The sequence below is a fragment of the Epargyreus clarus genome, unplaced genomic scaffold, assembly GCF_041222505.1.
Source record: "Epargyreus clarus isolate Ecla_fem2 unplaced genomic scaffold, WU_Ecla_fem_2.2 ptg000003l, whole genome shotgun sequence".
Lineage (NCBI taxonomy): Eukaryota > Metazoa > Arthropoda > Insecta > Lepidoptera > Hesperiidae > Epargyreus > Epargyreus clarus.
The window spans coordinates 11,419,986-11,441,603 of record NW_027332211.1 but is presented as its reverse complement, the minus strand read 5'-3'; the positions used below and the strand labels follow the sequence as shown (position 1 = coordinate 11,441,603).

The 21,618-nt window shown below is 34.1% G+C and overlaps 1 protein-coding gene across 1 annotated transcript; it reads left to right on the top strand.

The window, feature by feature from the left end:
- Positions 1 to 858: 858 nt before the first annotated feature.
- Positions 859 to 21,392, top strand: LOC140753908 (carbonic anhydrase 2). The gene is made up of 5 exons (XM_073088744.1): positions 859 to 1,164; positions 14,458 to 14,649; positions 16,344 to 16,561; positions 19,042 to 19,263; positions 20,107 to 21,392. Exons 1-5 carry the CDS (start codon positions 1,131 to 1,133, stop codon positions 20,233 to 20,235), a joined length of 795 nt encoding a protein of 264 aa, XP_072944845.1. The 5' UTR covers positions 859 to 1,130; the 3' UTR covers positions 20,236 to 21,392.
- Positions 21,393 to 21,618: the final 226 nt, after the last annotated feature.

The window sequence follows — 21,618 nt, the reverse complement described above, 5'->3', positions numbered from 1 at the left end:
TCAAATTATATATTTATATAATAATAATTTATTTAGTTAAACTGTACTATAACATTTCTACGTAAACGATGTACTAAAACTATTATCGACAGTTCTGGACATTTTTTACCTTCTGTTCCATTATTTCATTGTCTTTGACAAGCATGAGTATCAATGAGAAATATACGTCCATACGTCCCGTTTTTAACGGGACAGTCCCTTTTTTCGATGCTTCGTGCCGTTGTTTCCGAAATGAACCGTTGCCATTGTCAATTAAGTAACAGTAAATATTATAATAGTGAAAAAAACATGGGGTGCTCCATTTATCAGTTTTCATAAAGCGCCCCACATTTTTTGCACAATTATACTATTTACTTTTCCTTAAATGATTCCTAGATTGAAAATTATTTTCTACTTTTTAGTTAATTTTATCATAAAAGCGTGTTTTTTATTATTTCTAACTATATTTTTTCAAGTAAAAAGTATTTGACATAAAAAAATCGATGTCCCGTTTTGACTGAAGTAATCATTGGTCACTATATTCCATGGTCAATATTTACGTTTGCGTACACTTGAAACGCAATGTCAAACACTAGTTGTCTTTTTTTATCACATTGTTCTAATAGCTCTGTCCCTTATAGAACATTTGTCTATGTAGTTAAAGGTAATCGTCGCCACGCCAGAAATCTTTTTTACGTGCGGCTATAGATGTTTCACATCAAAATGATCTTAAATGATGTTGCGGCATGAACGGAATGTTATTTACCTATATCATTGGCATTGACATGTGACAATCTATTTGATGAGTAAATAGCGTAATTACAATGAAGTAGAAAGCGTAGAGGGGCGGAGCGTGGTGAAGCGCGGTCGGGCGAGCGCGCGCAGTGGCCTGGCGGAGCGCGCGCGTGCGCCACTGCCGCCCGAGCACGCCGCCGAGCACGTCGCCGAGCACGCCGCCCGACACGCGCCCGCGCCCGCGCCCGCACACGCTTCCGCCACGACCGCACGCGACCCCCTTATAAAGCGAACGCTCCGCGACCACTCGCACGCAGTCTCCGCTCAACCGCGATCTCTCATACACTCACCGGCTTTCACGTGTCCACACGGTTACATTCAACTTTGTACGCGAGTGAAACAAAAATAAAGTGACCATGGCTCAAGACTGGGGCTACACCTGTGAAAACGGTGAGTTTACCTGTTTTCATTCTACTTATGGTAAATTGCAGTCGACGCAGCCAACCGGTTTGTTTACGTCGGGCACGTGATAGGCTCCATGTAAATAAAGGGAATCTTTGAGTTAATGCAGTGTTTAAATTCAGAAGTGAGTTAAAGTTGTAACTACTGTAACTAACAACATAACGTTGGTATAAAATCATAAATATTAATGTGATAAATGAGTCACACGCAGAAAACAATTTACTTTAAGTAAAGTGACGTAGCATCTGGGTAATTCTTTCATAAATAATGCCCAATTTGTTTCCATTCATGTTACACCTGTTGAATTTTATATCATAGCAAATTTAAAATTGTATGGTCATAGTACCTAAAATAATATGTAGGTACCTACCGTCCACAAACTTTAAATTTACTAAATTATTTAGTTTTTACGAACGTTATTTTTAATTTAAAGGGGGTAAATATGGGTAAGTAATAAATTCATCGTGCGTATATTCAGAAAAAAATTCGTAAACGAATAATTTTATTGAATTACGATATCGTATAAACCTCTTAATTGAGTCGATTATGCAAACAAATGTGCGATACGGATAAACTGAATATAAATAAATTTCCGTACCTACATGAGTTAGGCAATTGATATCTACCGTTGATATTTACGATTATACCTTGCGGTTACATTAAGCGAGCAAAATAAAATGTAATACGGATTAAGTTATTGAACACACTAAAACAGGTGTTGTTTGTCAAAACAGAGATTTGATGACGATAGAAAATGGCTTATCAGCATTTTAATTGTGTTCATATAACAGAAATGCAAGACAATGACAATAAATTACTTACGTAAATTGAATAATACTAAATTTGTATGGTATCTGTTATCTGAGAATCTTGCTTGGTATAAGCTTAATGACAATCACCTCACGAGGGCTCATCAACAGTTAGTAATTGTGCTGATTTTGAATATTTTTATTTACCCTTGGAGCAAATAAAATGAGCGATGCAGACTTGTTAATTGTTACCCCATTAGATGAATAACATTAACATTATAGTACAAAAAATGTCTACTAAAATAGTGGATACAAATAGTAGTAAAACCGTTCCCACATTTACATTTACCCAAGTTTTGTAATTATTGTCTGCTTCTAAATATAGAGTGAATTATGCACCAAAATTTAATAACTATGCAACATCCAAATCATTAAACAGCCAACGCCAACGCCAACGCCAACGGTCAACAGTCCCAGTCTTAGGGTTCTGTATTCAAAGGGAAAATTTGAAAATAAATATCGGTCGGTCGGTCACAATGTATTTATATGTATGGCCGATATGATAAAAATTATACTAAAAATAAAAAATAATTAAAATTATGGGGATACGGAACACTTCGCCTGCAAGTTCGCCTCGCACTTGGCCAATTATTTTCACATTTCAAGCAAGAAGACTGTGCTAAACATCGCAGATATTAATGGGAATTCCCGCCTTCCAATATATTCCGTGGTATGATCATTAAAATTATATAGTCATCGTAATCTTTGTAAGAAATAAAAACCACTTAGCTATGGTCCATATAAATATTACCTAAATATTACTAATTGGTGTCTTATAATATTGGTAATACGTGTAAGAAGATCGCGTGCGAAACACTGGCCTACTTAAACGCTCCAAAACGACCTGCCGATGAAGGAAACTTGGTGATGTATTTACAGTCTTCATGCCAAAAATCATTAATTATACATCGTGATTTAAAAAACTTACCTACTTTACGTATATTTTTATCGCGCTAATATAAAATTTCACAAACTCATTACAGTTGAAATTTTTGGCAAACGATCTTTCCCTTTTATACCCGTTTTAAAGTTCTTACTTATTTGTTTTTGTTTACAAAACAAAAATGTTTAAGTGAATCCTGCTGGTCATCAACAATATGAGCACCTAAATATATATCTACTGGGGTTAGCGTCTAGTGTAGATATAAACTGAATTAATTTTAGTAAGGATAGGGATACAAAGTTAAAAGTCACAAAGATGCAGGCCACACCTTATCCTCGGCCTTACTGGTTTCCGTCGGTGAAAGTGCGTGTGTGGCGGGACGAGCTATTGTTTCGGAGTTTCGGACAAACCACAATGCGATGTAAATTCATGAGCAATCTCCAGTCTCCACACGATATCTCGCTCAGTAACACCACAATAACACTACAACCACGATTACATAATAAATATCTAAAATGGCGCTAAAATCTTCTAATATATAGAAAAATTCTAAGTATATCTATATAACTGAATCTTGTAATATAATATATAAAACTGCCATAAGACAACAAACGAATATTTCACTTGCAAGTGGTATTTTCTGCGTTGAGAAAATAACCATAATTATGGCATTATTATAAGGTAGTTACCATAAAAACATTTTTCCTCTAACTGATTTAAAACTGGGCTTACACTTCTAAACGTAAGTTAATGCGATAAGTAATGCAATCTGAACGAATCTCTGGTCAATAATGAGTTAAAATAATATACTTTACTTAGTGACTGCTGTTGGAAGTTCCGTTTATGTTTCCTTGAAGTTGTGCTGCCCAATAACGGGACTGTTATGTTTTTTCCAAAATCCTGCTTTGGATCTTCATATTATTTACTATAAAATATTTTAATCAAAGCAACAATTAACGAAATAATATGCATATAGATTACTTCAAAATTGTAATGTAATTGGAGTTGAGTATTAATCTTTCTGATTTGTAAATCCTAAGTCCAACAAAATAGTCTCATGCTGGATTTTTCCGGATAAAGACGTTGGGAGACTGTACGGTCTTAAAACGGGATATACATATAGTCATCATAACATATATCACGGGTGGCAGACTGATTGCTGTAAGCTGTTGACAATTGCAGTGATCTTCAACGAAACCATCCGCAACTAATTATAGAATATCCTATCATCCGGACTGCACAGTGCAGTGTGCACTAAGTGAAATACCGTTAGACTCATTAAAATTATTACTAAGTTATGTGCCTTTGATTTTCAGTTTTTTTTTTTGATGTGAAACATCTATAGCCGCACGTAAAACTGATTTCTGGCGTGGCGACGCATGCCACGCACATCGCACGCATACGATGGTATATATATACAGTCTATATACAGTAGTGTGTACGGTGTGGCGACGCGTCGCCATGCGCACTGTGCGATTCTCTCCATTAAGTAGTCACGCTTTGAAATAAATTCGTAAATTTTTGTATTTAATGAAAATAAATGTTTATTCAATAAATAGTCATCGTTATCTGGATAAAATCGTAATATTTTATTTTATCATTATGACATATTTAGTTCCTATCACAATATGTTCTTTTCTGCATATTACTTTTACAAAATAATGTCGATGTTTCACATCTGCCAGGCGTCCCGTGACGGCTCACATTTTTTTTTTTATAATATAAGAGTAGCAGACGAGCATGCAGTCCACCTGATGGTAAGTGGCTACTGCCGCCCATGGACATCTGTAATGAACCCAGATAGGATTAGATATTCCTACCTGAGGTCGGCCACAGATGCGCCGCTACCCCTGACGACTAAGCTGGAACGCCTCGGAAAAGTCTGTCTCCCTTACCACACCCTTCAAACCGGAACACAGCAGTGCCTAACACTGCTGTTATTAGGTAGAAATAGGTGTGGCGGTGGTGCCGCCGGAGTCGAACCACAAAGGGTTCTACCACCTTCATTTTAGTTTGAATAAATTGCGTTTTTGCCGTCAAGATCAATTCATTAATGAAGAACCTTAGATAGATTCAAAATATATAAAACACGCCTGCAGAATAATAAGTTTGTCTGTCAGTTTGTACAGCTCTGTAAAATTACCGAGGTACTGCTGAAGTATTGTGCAGAGTTTGTTATAGGGTTTAAGTTTAACACTAAATATCAATTTAGTGTGAAAGAAGACATAATTATACACTATTATAGAAAAGGAAAGCCGATTACAAGTTGTATAAAGAACTGGCAAAATGCCACGGGCCCCTGGCCTGACGGGGCCCCCGACCCTAGAGGCTGCGAGCTTAAAAGTGACCATAGAAATATCTGTAACATGTATAAATCAGCGGCATTATCAGCGAAACATACCATCTATGTTGTTTATAGGCGATTGAAAAAAAAAACGAGAAATGTCTGCAAAATATTTTTGTAAAATTAAATTACAATGTGAAAAATTTTCTTAGGGCCCCATGCAATGAATTTGACACGGGTCGCATACGATATAATTACGCCACTGCAAGCTGGTTGACCACATGCTAATAACACCAGTTAACTTATAAAGAATGGATATCTTTTCCTAGAATTTCATGATTAATTACCTGGTATTCAGAAATACATTCGAATGGTCCTATCACCGCAGAACATAAGTTTGAGGAAAACTTTAAATGTCTAAGTAGGTATAAGTTAAGCGTAAAAATAGAAATACACAATGATCTCATTTTTTCCGTTTTAAATATGGTATAGGTACGTATTAATTAAGGTAGGTACTTGCTTACATAACTACTGGACAAAATTGTATATATACGTATGAATGTAAAATATTTAAGTAATTAATTTTAGTAATTATATATCAATAATTATCATTTCATATAATTGAAATAAAGAATATAAAGGATTTGTATATTGCACCGAGAGTATTCTCATAAATTTTCTCATGTACATACTAGGGTTGTTGCGAATATCAGCATCAGCATCAGCATCCGCTGATTATCAGCTTTCTTTTAAATATCAGCATCAGCATCCGCATCCGCAACAAAAGACGCTGATTTTTAATGCTGATATTGAAGTTGTAACGTGTTCGTTGAAGGCGGGACCGAGCTTAAATCACATGGAGTTTTAGCCAATCACAGTCGGTTTATAAACACAAGTTGTCACTTGTTCCCTCATCTAACAATTATTCGATTGTATTGACAACGTAATTTGGTCAGACATCAATGACTTTCGATCATAGTTCAATCAATCAATAACAGAATTATGTATTCAATTCATAATGCCACATCCAGTGAAAAGTGCAATATGACCAAATATTTCGTTATTAAATACGGCACAGTGTAGTATTTGTAAAAAAAAAAAACAAACAAATGCCGACTTCTGTGTCACTGCAGAGTGGAGGGTAGCTGAAGTGGATGTTGGTTTGGTACATGGTTCTGAAGTCGGTGCTAAATATCTTTCGTTGGATAACGGCGCAAACAGCGTGTTCAATATGGGCGCCGGCTTCAGAGATATGTGCTGAGCCAAAATTTGTGTCAGTTGATTTTTGCTTTGTAGTGACATGGAAGTCGATTGTATTTTTTAATTTATTTTTTTTTCACCTTTTTTAGTGATGACATACTAAAAATCTTACAAACGCACTAGTCGCCCTTACGATTTTTAAAAGTTCCCCTCGATTTCTCTGGTCTGCCATCATCAGACCCTGATTTACTTATAATGGAACCACTTTGGAAATATCTTTTTTTCCAACAAAACAAAAACAAAAACAAACATAAAAAATAACATACAACATATACGGTCGAATTGATAAACTGCCTCATTTTGTGAAGTCGGTTAAAACAGACTATTCTCGTAAGGGACGTACAAATACCTCAGTATAAAATATATATTTAGTATTTCTAAATATCAGCATCAGCATCAGTATCAGCTGATATTAATCTGAAAAAATCAGCTTCAGCATCAGCATCCGCTGATATAGTAAAAACCTGCATCAGCAACAACCCTGATACATACATACCTATTCTTTCCATCATCAATCATTCTACAAAGTATGAAATCATAAACGAGAAATTTTCGAATACAATCGCAAACATTGAAAGCTTTGGTCCAAATTGAAAATCAATTAAACACCATTATAAGCCCAAACATCGCCCACGTTGAGTTAATTTTACGTATTCGGTCACTGATATATGGAGTGTTATCTTTTTCATCCGATTGCAAAATAATGTGATGATGATGATCACATCATAATACAACCACGCATTATTGTTATACTACATGCCTTAGTGTATATTCTTTTTTAACATGCTAATATAAAAACAGTATAATAATAATAAAAATATACTTATTTATATTATTTTATGAGTAGGAATAGAAAGTTTTATCTTACAAATATTTTATGTACCTATATCTTGAAACTCATTTTTCGATTATATTAGCTTTGGTCATAAGTAGTTAGATTAAAATATTAAAAAATCAAAAAACTTACTAATATGCATTTGTATTCTTATATAGAATTTATAAACTGATCAGTCTACCAGCTATCTTCTTAACCCTTCTGATACATACAATGGCAACCTTGTTTGAGCATTGGAACAAATCTGTTATCGAAGTAACGTGCCAATCGCAGACTGTATTCTTCATATCATTTCAACTACTGTAATTACGTCAACAGCGACTTCCTAGATGAAGCTTGTGTAATTAGCTGTAACTGTAATTATTAATTACGAACCGTCAGACGAGCCCATCAGATTTGAATATTACAAGTTACTAAGAGTAAAGATTACAGATGTATTTAGAAGAGATTGAAGCAAGAAGATTCTTTATTATTATGAATTGAGTTGACTTTTTCAATAAACAATACATTTAGGTATAGACACGCTAAACGGCCTAAAGAAGAATATTATTGCAACGCTATTCACGTAGTTTAACCAATCTTATTAGTATGAGGTATGAAATGAATAAAACATTCGATTCTCATTATATTATACTTATTTTGTTACATGGACCTTTATTATTTATGTATACAGGGAGGACGCAATAATTTCCAATTTACTTTGTGGAAAACAAAGATTTAGTTATGAAAGAATATATGTTCATCGTACCGTAAAAATTAAGATATTTTAAGCACTTTATATTAGCATCACTTGCTATATTAAGCCCATTTGTAAACTAAATTTTTTTTGTCTAAAATTAATGTTTTTATAAAAAAAATACTAGGAATATCAAGAGTTTCAGCAAAATATCTTACAACTATTATGTTATATCTCTTGCGTGTCTATAATAGCCGCTCTAATCTAGCTCGACACGAATGGAGTTAAGAACGGTAAAGAATAGGACAGTCGCTAACGTGCTATTGAACTACACAATGACACTACAGTTGAGACTATGAATGTACTGATAAACAATGAACCTAATAATGCTGTTTACATTTCATTTAACAACAGCTTATAAGGTGCTAAAAACTGGTACGGTCTCTATTAACGACTTTCTGTTCTCTGCATGATAAATAGTATTCAAATACAATACAAAGATTACATAGATATTTTATACGTATGCATCATATTAAAAGTACTCAACTTGGACGATAAAGATAATAACTTCATTAAAACAATGCAAATTATTTTTTCTTGAATAAAATTGCATTTTCAATGATATCATCGTAATTACCGTTGAGAAAACTCACCATCTATTCTCCTTCACCTACAAAAATGTATCAATCGTATCTAGAATGTATCCATGCAAAAAATTGCCTCTTTTTGTATGTTAATGATAAATCGTCGTGTTCTCGTATAGATCAACGATGCGTCTATGCAATTTACTGTGTTTAACTCTATTGAAGTTAATTCTGTCAATGAATGAATGACAACGTTAATGATAGGCTTACAAGTTAGTAGGATTTGATTATTTACAACGGCTAACGGCGCAACATGCGCGGCTTTTTAATTTGTATACAGATAGGTAGACACCTACACAAAATATTTACACCGTAAGAATCCTACTTACTTATCTTCTTATTTCATTACTAAATCTCTGTTTTGACATTGCAGATATTTTTTGTATAGCAAACCTACTCGTCACGATAGAACATATAAAGATATTATGCAGAAAACTTTTTTTATAACACCATGACAAACATGTGAAAAGTATAGGAATTTTCCAATTGTATCTACTAGCCACTATTTTTTAAAATCATCAAAGTATTATCTAAATAATCGTGTTTAAAACTTTTCATAAATATCTCTTTAATCAATATCCGTTAAAACGTTTTGATAGGGCGAATATAAACAAACAGAAATTTCAAACATATCATCGACTCCTTTGAACGTATGAACTGACAGCATCTGGGCATCGAAGTTCAAATAAATGCATGAAACATTTATTTGACTGTCGAAAAGTGGCATAACGATTTTCACACTTCACATATTTAATTTAAGAAAGAAATATTAATATTATTATATTACAATATAACATCGTACTAATTTTATGAAAAGAACGTTTATCTCACACCGATAACTCCGACAAGACAATTTTATGTGTGCCACAATCCGAAGGATATCTACTAAAGCTGGTTTGAAAAATCAGGTGGATTTTTGTTACATGTTAACAAGTAGTAATTTATTCAATGTTAAGATCTTGGTTAACATTGGATAAATGGCTACTAGAGATAACGTGAAATGAAACATGAAATATTTTCTTAAATTTGTACATACCTGCCTGTAGTCATTCATAATCGATGTAAATTTTATAATGTTTGTACATATATTTTAAATATTTCGAGATGTGTGAAGTAGAGTATAAGTTACAGATATATAATATTATATTATTAACATATTTTATAAATGTCTTATCGCAATTTTTTATTCCAGTAATTACATGTGATTATATAAAACACGTTGTACGTAACCTTTGTTCTTGTATCCAATTAAGTTGTCAAAGTTTAATTATAAAGACATAACTATGAATCCAGAACTTAACTGGAATATTCTTGTTAATTTTCATAGGAATGATTTTTTCAAAAACACGAACATACGAGTAATTTAATTTTATCATATAACATTTTTTTAGTAGTTATAACCAGTATAGGTAAGAATTAGTCACAAAAAATCTGCGATTGATTAATTTTCAGAATTTTTCACTGTAATCGTTTTTACGGACGATTTACGTAAGATTAAAACAAAATCTACAATCTAGACGCTCTAGTCTCTAGTAGAAGCGGTCACAGTGACCTTGCAATGCTGGCTCCAGAGCGGAAATTACAGCCATTCATTGACAACCGTACAATTAATATTTTTTCTTCTACGGCGAGCCATTAGAACGCAAAGAAATACGGAAGTAATCAAAAAGATCAGAATGTAGAGTCGCACTTCCGACTCTATATACTGCTAAGACACATTAGATTGTTATTTTTATTAATTTGAACACAATTACATTTGTCTAGCATTGAATTGTATAATAGACAGGAAATAGTCCATTCAGTCAAAGATCAAATAAATTACTGTAAGAAACGTGCAGAATTTTACGATTATCGAAAAATATGCTGAGCTTTTTGAGTCTGAAATAACGGTTAACGTTCAACATCAATCAGTTTGATAAATTTAAGATTTGTATACAATTTTTTATAACGTAGCAAAATTGACATAATAATGATGAATAATGTTTCCCACGTATAATGTTTGTAAATACTACTTATCTGCAATTAATTGAAGTAAAGTAATTATAAACGATAGACATTTATGGTTATCCACGCATCTTCGGAAAAATCCATGCAACTTTAATGACGTTTGTGTTAATTATTATTTAGACCATTCAGGTTTGAGTAGCTAAACAATCTGTTGTAGGTTGTTAAGATAAATAAATCAGAATGAGATAAACAAGGCCGAGGTCGCGGGTCGCCGCTGATCCATGCGCGTGGCGCCTCTGCTTCTAACAAAAAACAATTCTTTCATGTCTCCGCAATTAGTCGTAACAAGTATCTAGATTTTTCGATTGAATCACCACTACAAACAGAAATAATTTTAATACAATTTATTGGAACAGTTTTTACAATCATAAAAATGTGTAAACTTAAGTTTTAGATTAAATGCCTTAGACGTATGTAGTCATAGAGTTAACTTTACACGTTCACGATGCAAATAACCCTTTAATGAGCATTATGAAACAGGTCGTATCAATTGAATACAGTAACGTAAAGATTGTGTATTGGTGACATGCTAACGACTCCGCACTTCGTTCGTAGTAGCCCTATCGCGCACGCGACACACGATGACAGACATGTCCGTCCTGCAATCCCCTCAATTGAGTAAATTGCCTCCAAATATACCCGCCTATATGTTAAGACGAATAGTTTATTTTACGACCACGATAATCGCCTAGTTGATATTGGATTGATATTGTTTTTGGCGATGGTTATCGAAATTACGTACATCCGACGGCAATGTATGGGACTCAATTGATAAAATTGCCGTTTCTGTTTATTGTGACAGCGTGCATGCGACGAAAATAACTAGTATAAACAGCTGTTATATTTTTAATTTATTTCTGAGTATGGTAAAAATTCGGGGAACTCAGTTTTTCCGTTCGATAATTTCATATGTATTCACATCTGAGAATATTTAAAATTTAATTAAACAAATAGTAGTTTATTGTATGAAATTATGTAAATAGAATCAGAGTTATAATACCGGAATAACAAAACGACTACCGATGGTTGTCATACAAATAATTTCCAAACCTGATGCTTTCCTAATAACTAAACCTAATTGAAATATAGATAGATTGATTTATTATTTTAAATTTGTGAGTGGTAGATACTTCGCGTGCTTAAAAGTAAAAGGGCCTATAGCTAAGGGTTAATAGGGATTTATGCTGAAAGGGCACATAAAAAAAATTTTTTTTGCCATTCGGTTTGAAATTATCTGAAACGTAAAAAAAATTTAGTTCGGTTTGAAATTATCTGAAACGTAAAAAATTTTTAGTTCGGTTTGAAATTATCTGAAACGTAAAAAAAATTTACGTTTCAGATAATTTCAAACCGAATGGCAAAAAAAAAAAAAATTATGTGCCCTTTCAGCATAAATCCCTATTAACCCTTAGCTATAGGCCCTTTTACCTTTAAGCACGCGACTTATTTTGGTTATATGACCGAGGTGAGAGGTCCTGCAGAGTGTTAATACTGTGTAATGGTCGGAATACACTAGTCCCTACATCGTCTACTCGTTAAAACAGCCTCCTACAGAGACACTGAAGCGCAGATACTTATACTGTGAAGGTACCTTTTCAGATCACATTTCTATAAAACTTACCTACAATTATTTTGAAGTCTTACAATGATAACAAAAAAATATACAATCATACAAAAAATCATACAACGATATCTAAGATGCATATTGTTTTTAAACAATAAAACATTTTCGTGAAGAGCTCTAAAAATAATACAGAACCTACAACCGTGCGTTTCGGGTGGCCTCACGGCAATGTGTAGTTATTATGTACGACACGGTTGAGTGACCCTGGCGGACGCAATGTCACCGAAAATCAGAAAAAGGGCAAATAAAGCTGTTTATCAAGGATTTGTGCGATTAAATGTATACCCACCAAACATAATAAATAAAGCAGTTAATTGGCACACATAAACAAGTGTTCGAATTAAAAAGTTCTTAACGTTATACATCTTGGAACAACTTTATATTTTTTACCTGTCAAAGATATTGTTGTACTTAAAAAAATAGGTAATATGACGAAAACTGAAATTGTAGGTTTATTTGTTTAATTAATTATATTGAACAAACAAGTTCGTAAAAGCAACATACCTACACTAACTATAATAATGTTGTCAGTCGATTTTGCAAATTCATGAATAGTGAGTAGATTGACTTGAAACTGAACTCGAACTTGAACCTTGAGTTCAAATTAAATACTGAATTCCAAATTTTGTATTAATTATTTCGTATTTAATGTATTTTATACACTTTCCTTAAATATATTAAATTGAGTTAACGTCAAAAGGTGAAGTGAGTTCAATGTTATTGAGATTTTAAATTGGCAGACTTAAGTTGCGAGTAAATAATTGTAGATGATGGTGTATAATTTCAGAAAATAAACTGACAGTTACTTTAGTAAGGTTTATTTATGGTAAAAAAATCACCTGTACAATTAATTCTAGCAATGAGTCACACGTAGAGAAGTGACGGTAGGAGTCACCGTCGCACAGAACACTCATGGCACCAAAGGTACTTATGCGAAAAATCTAATTTTTATCTCCAATTTAATCCTTCAGAAGTCAAATTTTGATAAATTCTCTCTCACAGGTAAATTAGACACTTATCCAAGGTTATAAGGAACTCTTATTAAAAAATGCATACTGCTATCCCCAATTCGACGGGTCCTACGTAAACTGGTGCAAGTGCGTTTCCACAACTTTACAGTAGAGCGATTTGAATGTTCTAATGCGTTAACATTATTCACGTATAATGCAGATTTTTTAAAAGCATTCAATTATACCATTTTAAAATTTTAACTATGTACGTTAAATAATGTTAAAGTTAAACGCATTAGAACATTCAAATCGCTCTGCTGTAAAGTTATGAAAACGCACTTGCACATACTCCTAGCTTATGTTGGTAGATAAATTGTTCAGTAGTGCGTTGTCACTCAGTGTTAAGAGTTTTATGAAATAGATAGATGATAATTTATAAAAGTGTTATTGTGTTTAAGTGGTAAAAGTTAATAAAAAACTGAATAAAATACAATTATAAAGAGTACATCGTAATAATAACACTAACACGAATATAACAGGTGAAAGTTATAAATAAATCTTTTAGTCTTTTTGTACACTATGTTAAGCAGTGTTAAGAACAAAACTAAAGGTATCATATATTTGACACTTTTAATCTGACATCCAGGAAGTTATTAACTGCTACAAACAATAAACACGATTTATCATTATAAAAACGTTTATAAAGCTCTGCGCCCGCAGGCGGTGGTGGCGAAAACGCTTGATAAGATAACGTATGTCATGTCTCACAAAAACCATGTATACCTAATTACCTACTCGTTTTTCGACGCTTGTTCATCTCATTGCGGATACTGTGTAATGTAAATTAGCCTAATATTTGCAAAAAACTTTTCGCTTGTCGCTCATTACGTTTGTTTTAACTTAAACGTTATGACAACTCGATTCCTTAACAAATAGCCCACGTCGGATATGTCAATTAAATATGCACTTATATGATTAGGATGACACTTTGTGTTATCATTCTAATAAGTAAGTACCTACATATACTTACACTTAGATAAATATATTTTCACGGTGCTAGAAATATTCTAACGAGCAACATAATAAATAGGTAGTTATAATAAACTTGAGTGATTAACTATAAAGCTGAATGAAAGATACCTATTATTGTTTACATTGATTTTGATAAACGCCACGGTTCATTAAATAAGAAACACATTTAGAATTAAATATAACTATCAGTATGACTATGAAAACAACAGTTTGTTAACGGCCAAGAAATTAATCTCCATGTATTTAAAATCCCTAAAATAAATTTATTTGTTCCCAGGGCCCGCGACATGGATAGAGAAGTTTCCTGAAGCCCGAGGCGCCAGGCAGAGTCCCGTGGACATCGACACGTCGCTTGCAAGCAGCGGCGGCAGCGCTCCACCACTTTGGTGGAAATACTCAGTGAACCACCCCCGCTCCGTCGTCAATCCAGGCTATTGCTGGCGAGTCGACGAAAACGGATATGAATCAGGTACTTGTCCATACATCGCCCTTCTAAAGTCCACCGTGTCCTATAATTGGCGCTACTCCAACATCAGTTAAATTATATTCACTTTTACCATAATCTTTTATGGCGTCTAGATACAAATAGGTACAGTATACAATCTCATTTACAAGGTGATACCGATTAATTATATATCCCGTACCGTTCCCCGTATCATGATTGATACCCACTTTTTATTATCTACCATTTTTATTTGATTTTAAATAAGCATGCAAGGTCTCGAATGAAAAATATTACGGAATACATGAACGCACATCTAAAATATATTCGTATCTAATGACTTTGGAATATATGAATTTAAATTTTAAAATCTGTCGTGCGTGCGTGAACGAAGTTTATATTTAAGCTAAATTAATTATTAGTTAGGTACTTTTTGTAAATGCTTTTAAACATGACATCAACTCTTGTTACGGTTTTTATGCAGCAATGTCACTGCACAGACCTTCATTATCCACAAAATTATTAAATCTATGAATTGATCAATTTTGTACACTTAGATTGAAGGTCGCATTACTTTTTAATATCGATAGGATTACGGCCGTGTTCGTTTCACGGAACCGTTACACGATGTTACACGGAAGTAAATACACATAGAAGATGTTATGTAAATATTCCGATGCAAACTTTAAATTTTAACGTTAATCGTTAACGTTTTGAACGAGGACGTCGCATTTTGTAGCAAATATTTAGCGATAATCTAAAAATAACGTCGTTAGTCCAAATACTGCAACAGGCACATAAGAAATCATGAGAATTTTATGGAACACAATTTAAACGAAGGTAATAAAATATTGCCACTAAAGGCTGAGTACCTACTCATATTCAAACAAATCATATTAAATTCCGTAAGTAACAATATTATTAACTCTATAATAAAAATCATATTATGTGACATTTTATTTTATGAAGACCATTTTTATGATAATACGACTGGTACTTACTGATACGAGCTATCTGGGTAAAAGTCAATCATGTAGCTTAACTTAGGGGTAGATATGAATTTGCAATTCCTTCGAGCGGGAACATGTTCCCCTTGCAATGACTCACAGCGTAGGTTATCCCTCTTACGGTATTATTACAAAGTTTTAGCAATTTCCAAAGGGATCCCATATACCTAAGTAGGTAATGTCTAAGGCAGGCGTTATATTTACGTGACGGGTACCGATTTTGATATGAGTCATGACTACGTTAAAATTAACTTGTATTTTACTTGACTTCGTTTTAAATGTTTGTGTTTTTGCGTCGAGTTTGTTAGCATAAGGCACTTGAATACAAAACTGTTGTTGCAATGAACTTTGCGAACTGCGTGCGTCGCTTACAAATGCCTTACCTTAAATCAACCCGTATGGCACAATTTCAAAATCCTTTGCTAGGTTGCAACTGAGCCCAAATCCTCCACTGTCCGCTTCAATGCTGAATACGGATTTCTCAGCGTAACTTAAAGTGGCTAGTGTAATCATTGCTAGACTGTCCCCATTTGAATGAATAAAATAAGGGTACCTATAGATACCTATTGGTCAAACTGTACGTGAAAAGATGAGCTGCTTAAAGGTGTGTCATGTGTTTACGGACGGGTAAACAGTATAAGTAAGTAATAAAAAACCCAAGTGATGTTTTGTTAGTATTTATTTTTTGTAACTTTTTATACTAATTGTTTGCAGAATTACGAGGCGGACCGCTAGGATCCGACGTATACAAACTGGAACAATGGCATTGTCACTGGGGTGCTGTCAACGGTGAGGGCTCCGAGCACACGGTCGATGGACGCTCCTTCTCCGGCGAACTCCACCTCGTCCACTGGAACACCACCAAGTATCACAGCTTCGCGGAAGCTGCTGGCCAACCTGATGGATTGGCGGTCTTAGGTGTATTACTAATGGTAAGCTCAAACTTTCTCTTATAAAACTCTATAAATAATCATTTTAATAACTTTATCACCAACCAGCTTTCAGGAAGCATGAAAATACACATATTTAGAAGTAATTGTTAAATCAAGCACCTCTTGAAAAAACATAGTAACATATCGTAAAATTTCTGTTGTATGTTTTGTTGTTTATACGTGGATATACTTATAACAAGATTAGAAAAAGAACGTTAGAAGAAGACATGAACAGAACCTTATATGAAATTACGTGGGTTTTCAAAAAATATGAAAAGGAGACCGCAGAGTGTGCAAAGCTCGGAGAAAAAAAACCGTGATAATACATAATATTATCTCAATCTTACGCGATCTTTGTGAAATATACAATTTAATGGCGTGTTGACACTACTACAAATAAAGTAAATATTCACGGCATATGTGTTGAACTAAACCCTCCGTCCCAACAAACCAACCGTTCGGAGTTGATTGAATGCATCCGTCACACGAACAAATTTAGTATGTGAACCCTATTAGCGTCGCCTCACACCAAACGAAATTACTTATTAAACATTGAAGTTTTCATCGTGGTAAATTCATATTAGTACAATACAATAAGTGCAGAACCATGATAAGATAGGTACTACAATATAAAGGTAATGGTTATTATTTTATTACGTTACTATTTATGTAAAATAAATTTAATTACTAACATAAAATTAATTTACAAAATTTTACATAACTTAATTTCATTTTTAATGAATCTGTTGACTAGTCGGCAATTATTCCTACCACTTTGTCAACATTTTGATATGAATTTGACAAAGTGCAAATAATAGTAAAAGACCGCGTTACGTCGGTGAAGCGGGAAGCCTTGCAACTCAATCCTTTTAGGAGCGTCATTCACCTGCAGGGGTATCAAAGGTCACGAGCTATGCATGTTGTGTTACACATCTGCAATGTTAATACTGTAATTTAATATAGGGATTTAGAACTTAATTTACGATATGTTATGTATTGGGAATGCGGGTACTAATCGGCCATAAAGGAAAAGTATAAAGTACCAAGTGAAGCATAGACAAAGTTAAGTAATTAAATATATTTTACGCCCGTTAGCAATCTAATAATCAATCTTAACCAATGTTTGCCCGCTACATTAACTAATCCGTTTAGTTAATTTATAAAAACTCTCTCACTATTTTGTAACTCTGTTTTGAGAACTCGTTTTTTAGTTTTCGTGTATAACTAGATCAGGTTACATAAGTTCTTATAATATGGTTGCCTAAGCCATATTTTTTAAAACCTGTTTACAGTGTTAGTATAAAAGATAAGATCTCTCATGTGACTAATTTTATAATTCGCATTTTATCTTGTGATATACTAATTCGTTAACTGTGTCTTAACCTGCCGGTTCGCCATTATAATAGTATGTAGGTAAATACAGGTTTACCTTATACCTCCATAACTTTTTTATAAGATTATAGTAGCGAACGAACATGATGGAAATGAAAATGATGGTAACTTGTTACTGTCGTCTATGGGCAGGGCCGGATTTAAGGGAGGGCAACCGGGGCGGCAGCCCCGAGGCCTCCACAAAAGAGGGGCCCCCACAATAGAGACGTCGGATTATTTTTTTAATTCCGACTAGTAAACTCTAGTACTCCTTTGTTGCTCCAAGGCCTCTAGACCTCTAAATCCGGCCCATGGGCAATCTGTAATCACCTCCATAAAATAAGTCGATCACAGATGCCACTCCTGAAGACTAAAAATATGGTCACCTCATATATAAATCAACCGGTATCCAATAACAAATCGGCTTCATAGATTTGCAATCTCATAGTCAATAGAAATAAAATTATTATGATGTAAAACTGTAATGATACGTAGGTAAACACGTGCGTACACTAAAATATACCATAATACAATTAGTTTGCCTATTATGAATGTAAGATGCTTACGCATAGAAGTTTTGTCCATATTAGGTACACAAGTTATAAGGAAGATTGGGTTATTATTCAGCGTTCTTTGTGACGTCAAGACCTGCTCTAGTAAATAAACATAAATATATCTATTAATTCCAAGTAGAATAAAACTGAAACTTTAACCATAAAATAAACAAACAGTGTTAGGGTCAAGGAAATTCGTAGTCACGGGTTCAGATTTATGGTTTTTACTACATGTCGCAGGAGAATACCTATTTATCATCCTAGTGATGATTTTAAACTTTTTGGCTAGGCTGGGCAACGTTATTATACAAAATAAGTATTCGTAACTATTCTGAATTTATCTCTTTTCTTCAAACAAAGCAGCCATATATAATAACCTTATGAATGAAAATCAACCATCAGATCGGGATACGGGATTGGATCAGGGGTTCCAGGTTCGTTTTTAGGGCACATACGCTTGATTTTTCAAAGGCTTAATCCGATCTCGAGACGAGACCGATACCTAGCAGTGAAACAAAACGACAAAAGTTACAAACAAATCTATTGTGATTACAGGTAGGCAGCAAGCACGAGGAGCTGGAGAAGGTAGTGCGGCTGCTCCCGTACATCCAGCACAAGGGCGACAAGGTGACATTCGCGGAGGCGCTGGACCCCGCGCGGCTGCTGCCCCCGCGCACCGCCTACTGGACCTACCCTGGCTCTCTCACCACGCCGCCTTGCACGGAATCTGTCACATGGATCCTTTTCAAAGATCCTGTCGAGGTGTCCGCTGAACAGGTACCTACCTATTTATTTACCTACATATTTTAAGAGTGTCAAAAATCAGCTTCAATTGTCTTTTTTTATTAAATTATAGATTACTTTATTCATAACTTATTTTATGAAACATTTAGTAGGTATAATTATGTTAAGTAGGGTCATTACCCTACTTGACGTTGGCACTTAATATTACTAGGATTTTATTTAATGACATTATTAAAAAAAAACATGCACTAAATTGTTAATATAGTTATTGCATTGTGACTTAATGATTACGTATTTATGATCTACCGCATGTCGACTTTTTCAAACATGCGTTTAAAGGAGAAACATTCTGAAACCCGTTTGGATTCGGCGGCAATTATAAATAACTACCGGTTTCCGATGAGCGTTGCTTTGCGCTGGCGCGCACGGCCGCCGGCGCTGGCGGCGCCAACAACCGGCCCACTTTCCAATATTACTTACTTTCAAAATAACCTGTTCGTCTTTTTGCTAAAATCTACTTAATCCATGCAAAAAAGGCTTTTATAGTGTGCGATGATTAACAGCACACTTTTATGTGTACGCTTATTTCTTTTAAAATAATAAACAAAATTACATGAAATTTAAGCTGTAAAACTATAGTAGGTATTAATCTTAGTAATTCTTAGATACATCAATAGATACTAATCTACACTAAAATGGACTATCGTAACGCCAAGATCTTCTACGTTCGATTCCTGATTAAGAAAACATCTAAATTTCTATTGTAGATCAGGGATTTTGTTCCTCATCTAAATGTAACAAAACTTCACTATGTAAAAGCAAATTAAGTTTAAATTTATTTTCAAAAAACAATTAAATAATCATTTTATTTTTCAGCTGGCGCTAATGAGAAAATTACGTTGTGGTGAAGCATCTTGCGGCGTAGAAGCCATGGAACTGCTGCACAACTACCGGCCAACTCTACCGCTTGGAAACCGCGAACTGCGCGATTATGGAGGCAACTAACTCCACATGAAGTACGCTTCGGGCGCAAGGGCTCTCGACGTGCCTCGTGCCCTTACTGCTCGTGCCTGCTGAAGAACACACGCATTTACTTATGACGTGTGCCTTGTAGACGAGTGTTCCGGATAAGAGTATATTCCGCCATATATAGCATGCCTACATACCTGCATATTGATAATAAATGAGGCCTATATATAAACTAATGCCTGCATCGGTAGAACAGTGTTAGTTGTTGTCAATGCTAACAAAGCATGCGTTTTTTGCATTCTGTTGGTAGCTATATCCGTATATCTTATTTATACCTTTAGAAATAATTTATGTGTGTTTTAAATATAGCTATTTTAAAATGTATAAGTCAAACTCCTTTGCAGCTAAATATAAATAGGTCATGTATCTACCTAAAACCTGCGTTTTAGGTCTCTTTAGAAAATAAAAGTGCCTTACGGGTAATTTATCCGTGTTAAATGATTCTCTTTATATATTAAATACTTTGTGAGCGTCCGTTTATTAACAATTTTAACTTTTAATAGATTTTGTGCTAGGTTACGTAACATATAAAATAATGTTGCTAGTTTTAAGATCCGCGTACATAATAGGTTTACCGCATACATTGCAGGACGTCGTGGCCCTCTAGTTTAAATTGGGCCTTACGTACTGGTGAAGAAATGATTGATTGATTTTTAAATAGAATCCGATGATGTGCGGTCCATCCATATGTGCGCTGGACTTTATTGTGAAACGCTTCATTTGATGTATTTCGTTGTTGAATTTAATATTGTTATATTGTATAATATTGTAGTAAGTTAGAAGAATACATAATAACAACAAATCGAACAGTGTATGACATTTTCCTCAAGCATGTCGCAAACTCTGGGTTGCAGTGATAATTCCATTTATAGATTTTATGTATTAAAATGTGTGCCTCGAATGCAAACGGTACAGTTATGTTAACTGTGTCGTTTTAGGATATTATGTATTCACCTATTATTGTGGTGGATAAGTCAATTTATTTAGGTGTATGTCTGTTGTGACAGACAGGTACGCAAAGACTATTTATATACGATTATTTCGTTCTATATTTGTAGAATAGAACCTAATAATCGATTACTTTACAGTATCAATAAAATAATTACACCATTAAAATATGTATTTTAAGATAACTTTGTTTTATTTATTAGCTAATTTCATACAATGTTATTACAATAGTGTACATATTATTATAGTAAAAGTACTATTTCTTCATGTTCCATAAATGACAAGAATATTAAGCAATTATCGCTATAGTCAAAAAAGCATTTTAAAACAGGGTTTAAAACTTACCAGACTTAGCCGGGAATTACCAGAGTTCAAAAGGGTACGACAGGTCCAGTTTTTTCCTCTTAGAGA

What these genes read in the sequence shown, in the direction of transcription:
- LOC140753908 (XM_073088744.1), top strand. Translation starts at nt 1,131, where the DNA reads ATGGCTCAAGACTGGGGCTACACCTGTGAAAACG. An exon ending in CGAAAACGGATATGAATCAG is followed by an intron (nt 14,650 to 16,343) that starts GTACTTGTCCAT and finishes AATTGTTTGCAG; the next exon opens with AATTACGAGGCGGACCGCTA. An exon ending in TCTTAGGTGTATTACTAATG is followed by an intron (nt 16,562 to 19,041) that starts GTAAGCTCAAAC and finishes TTGTGATTACAG; the next exon opens with GTAGGCAGCAAGCACGAGGA.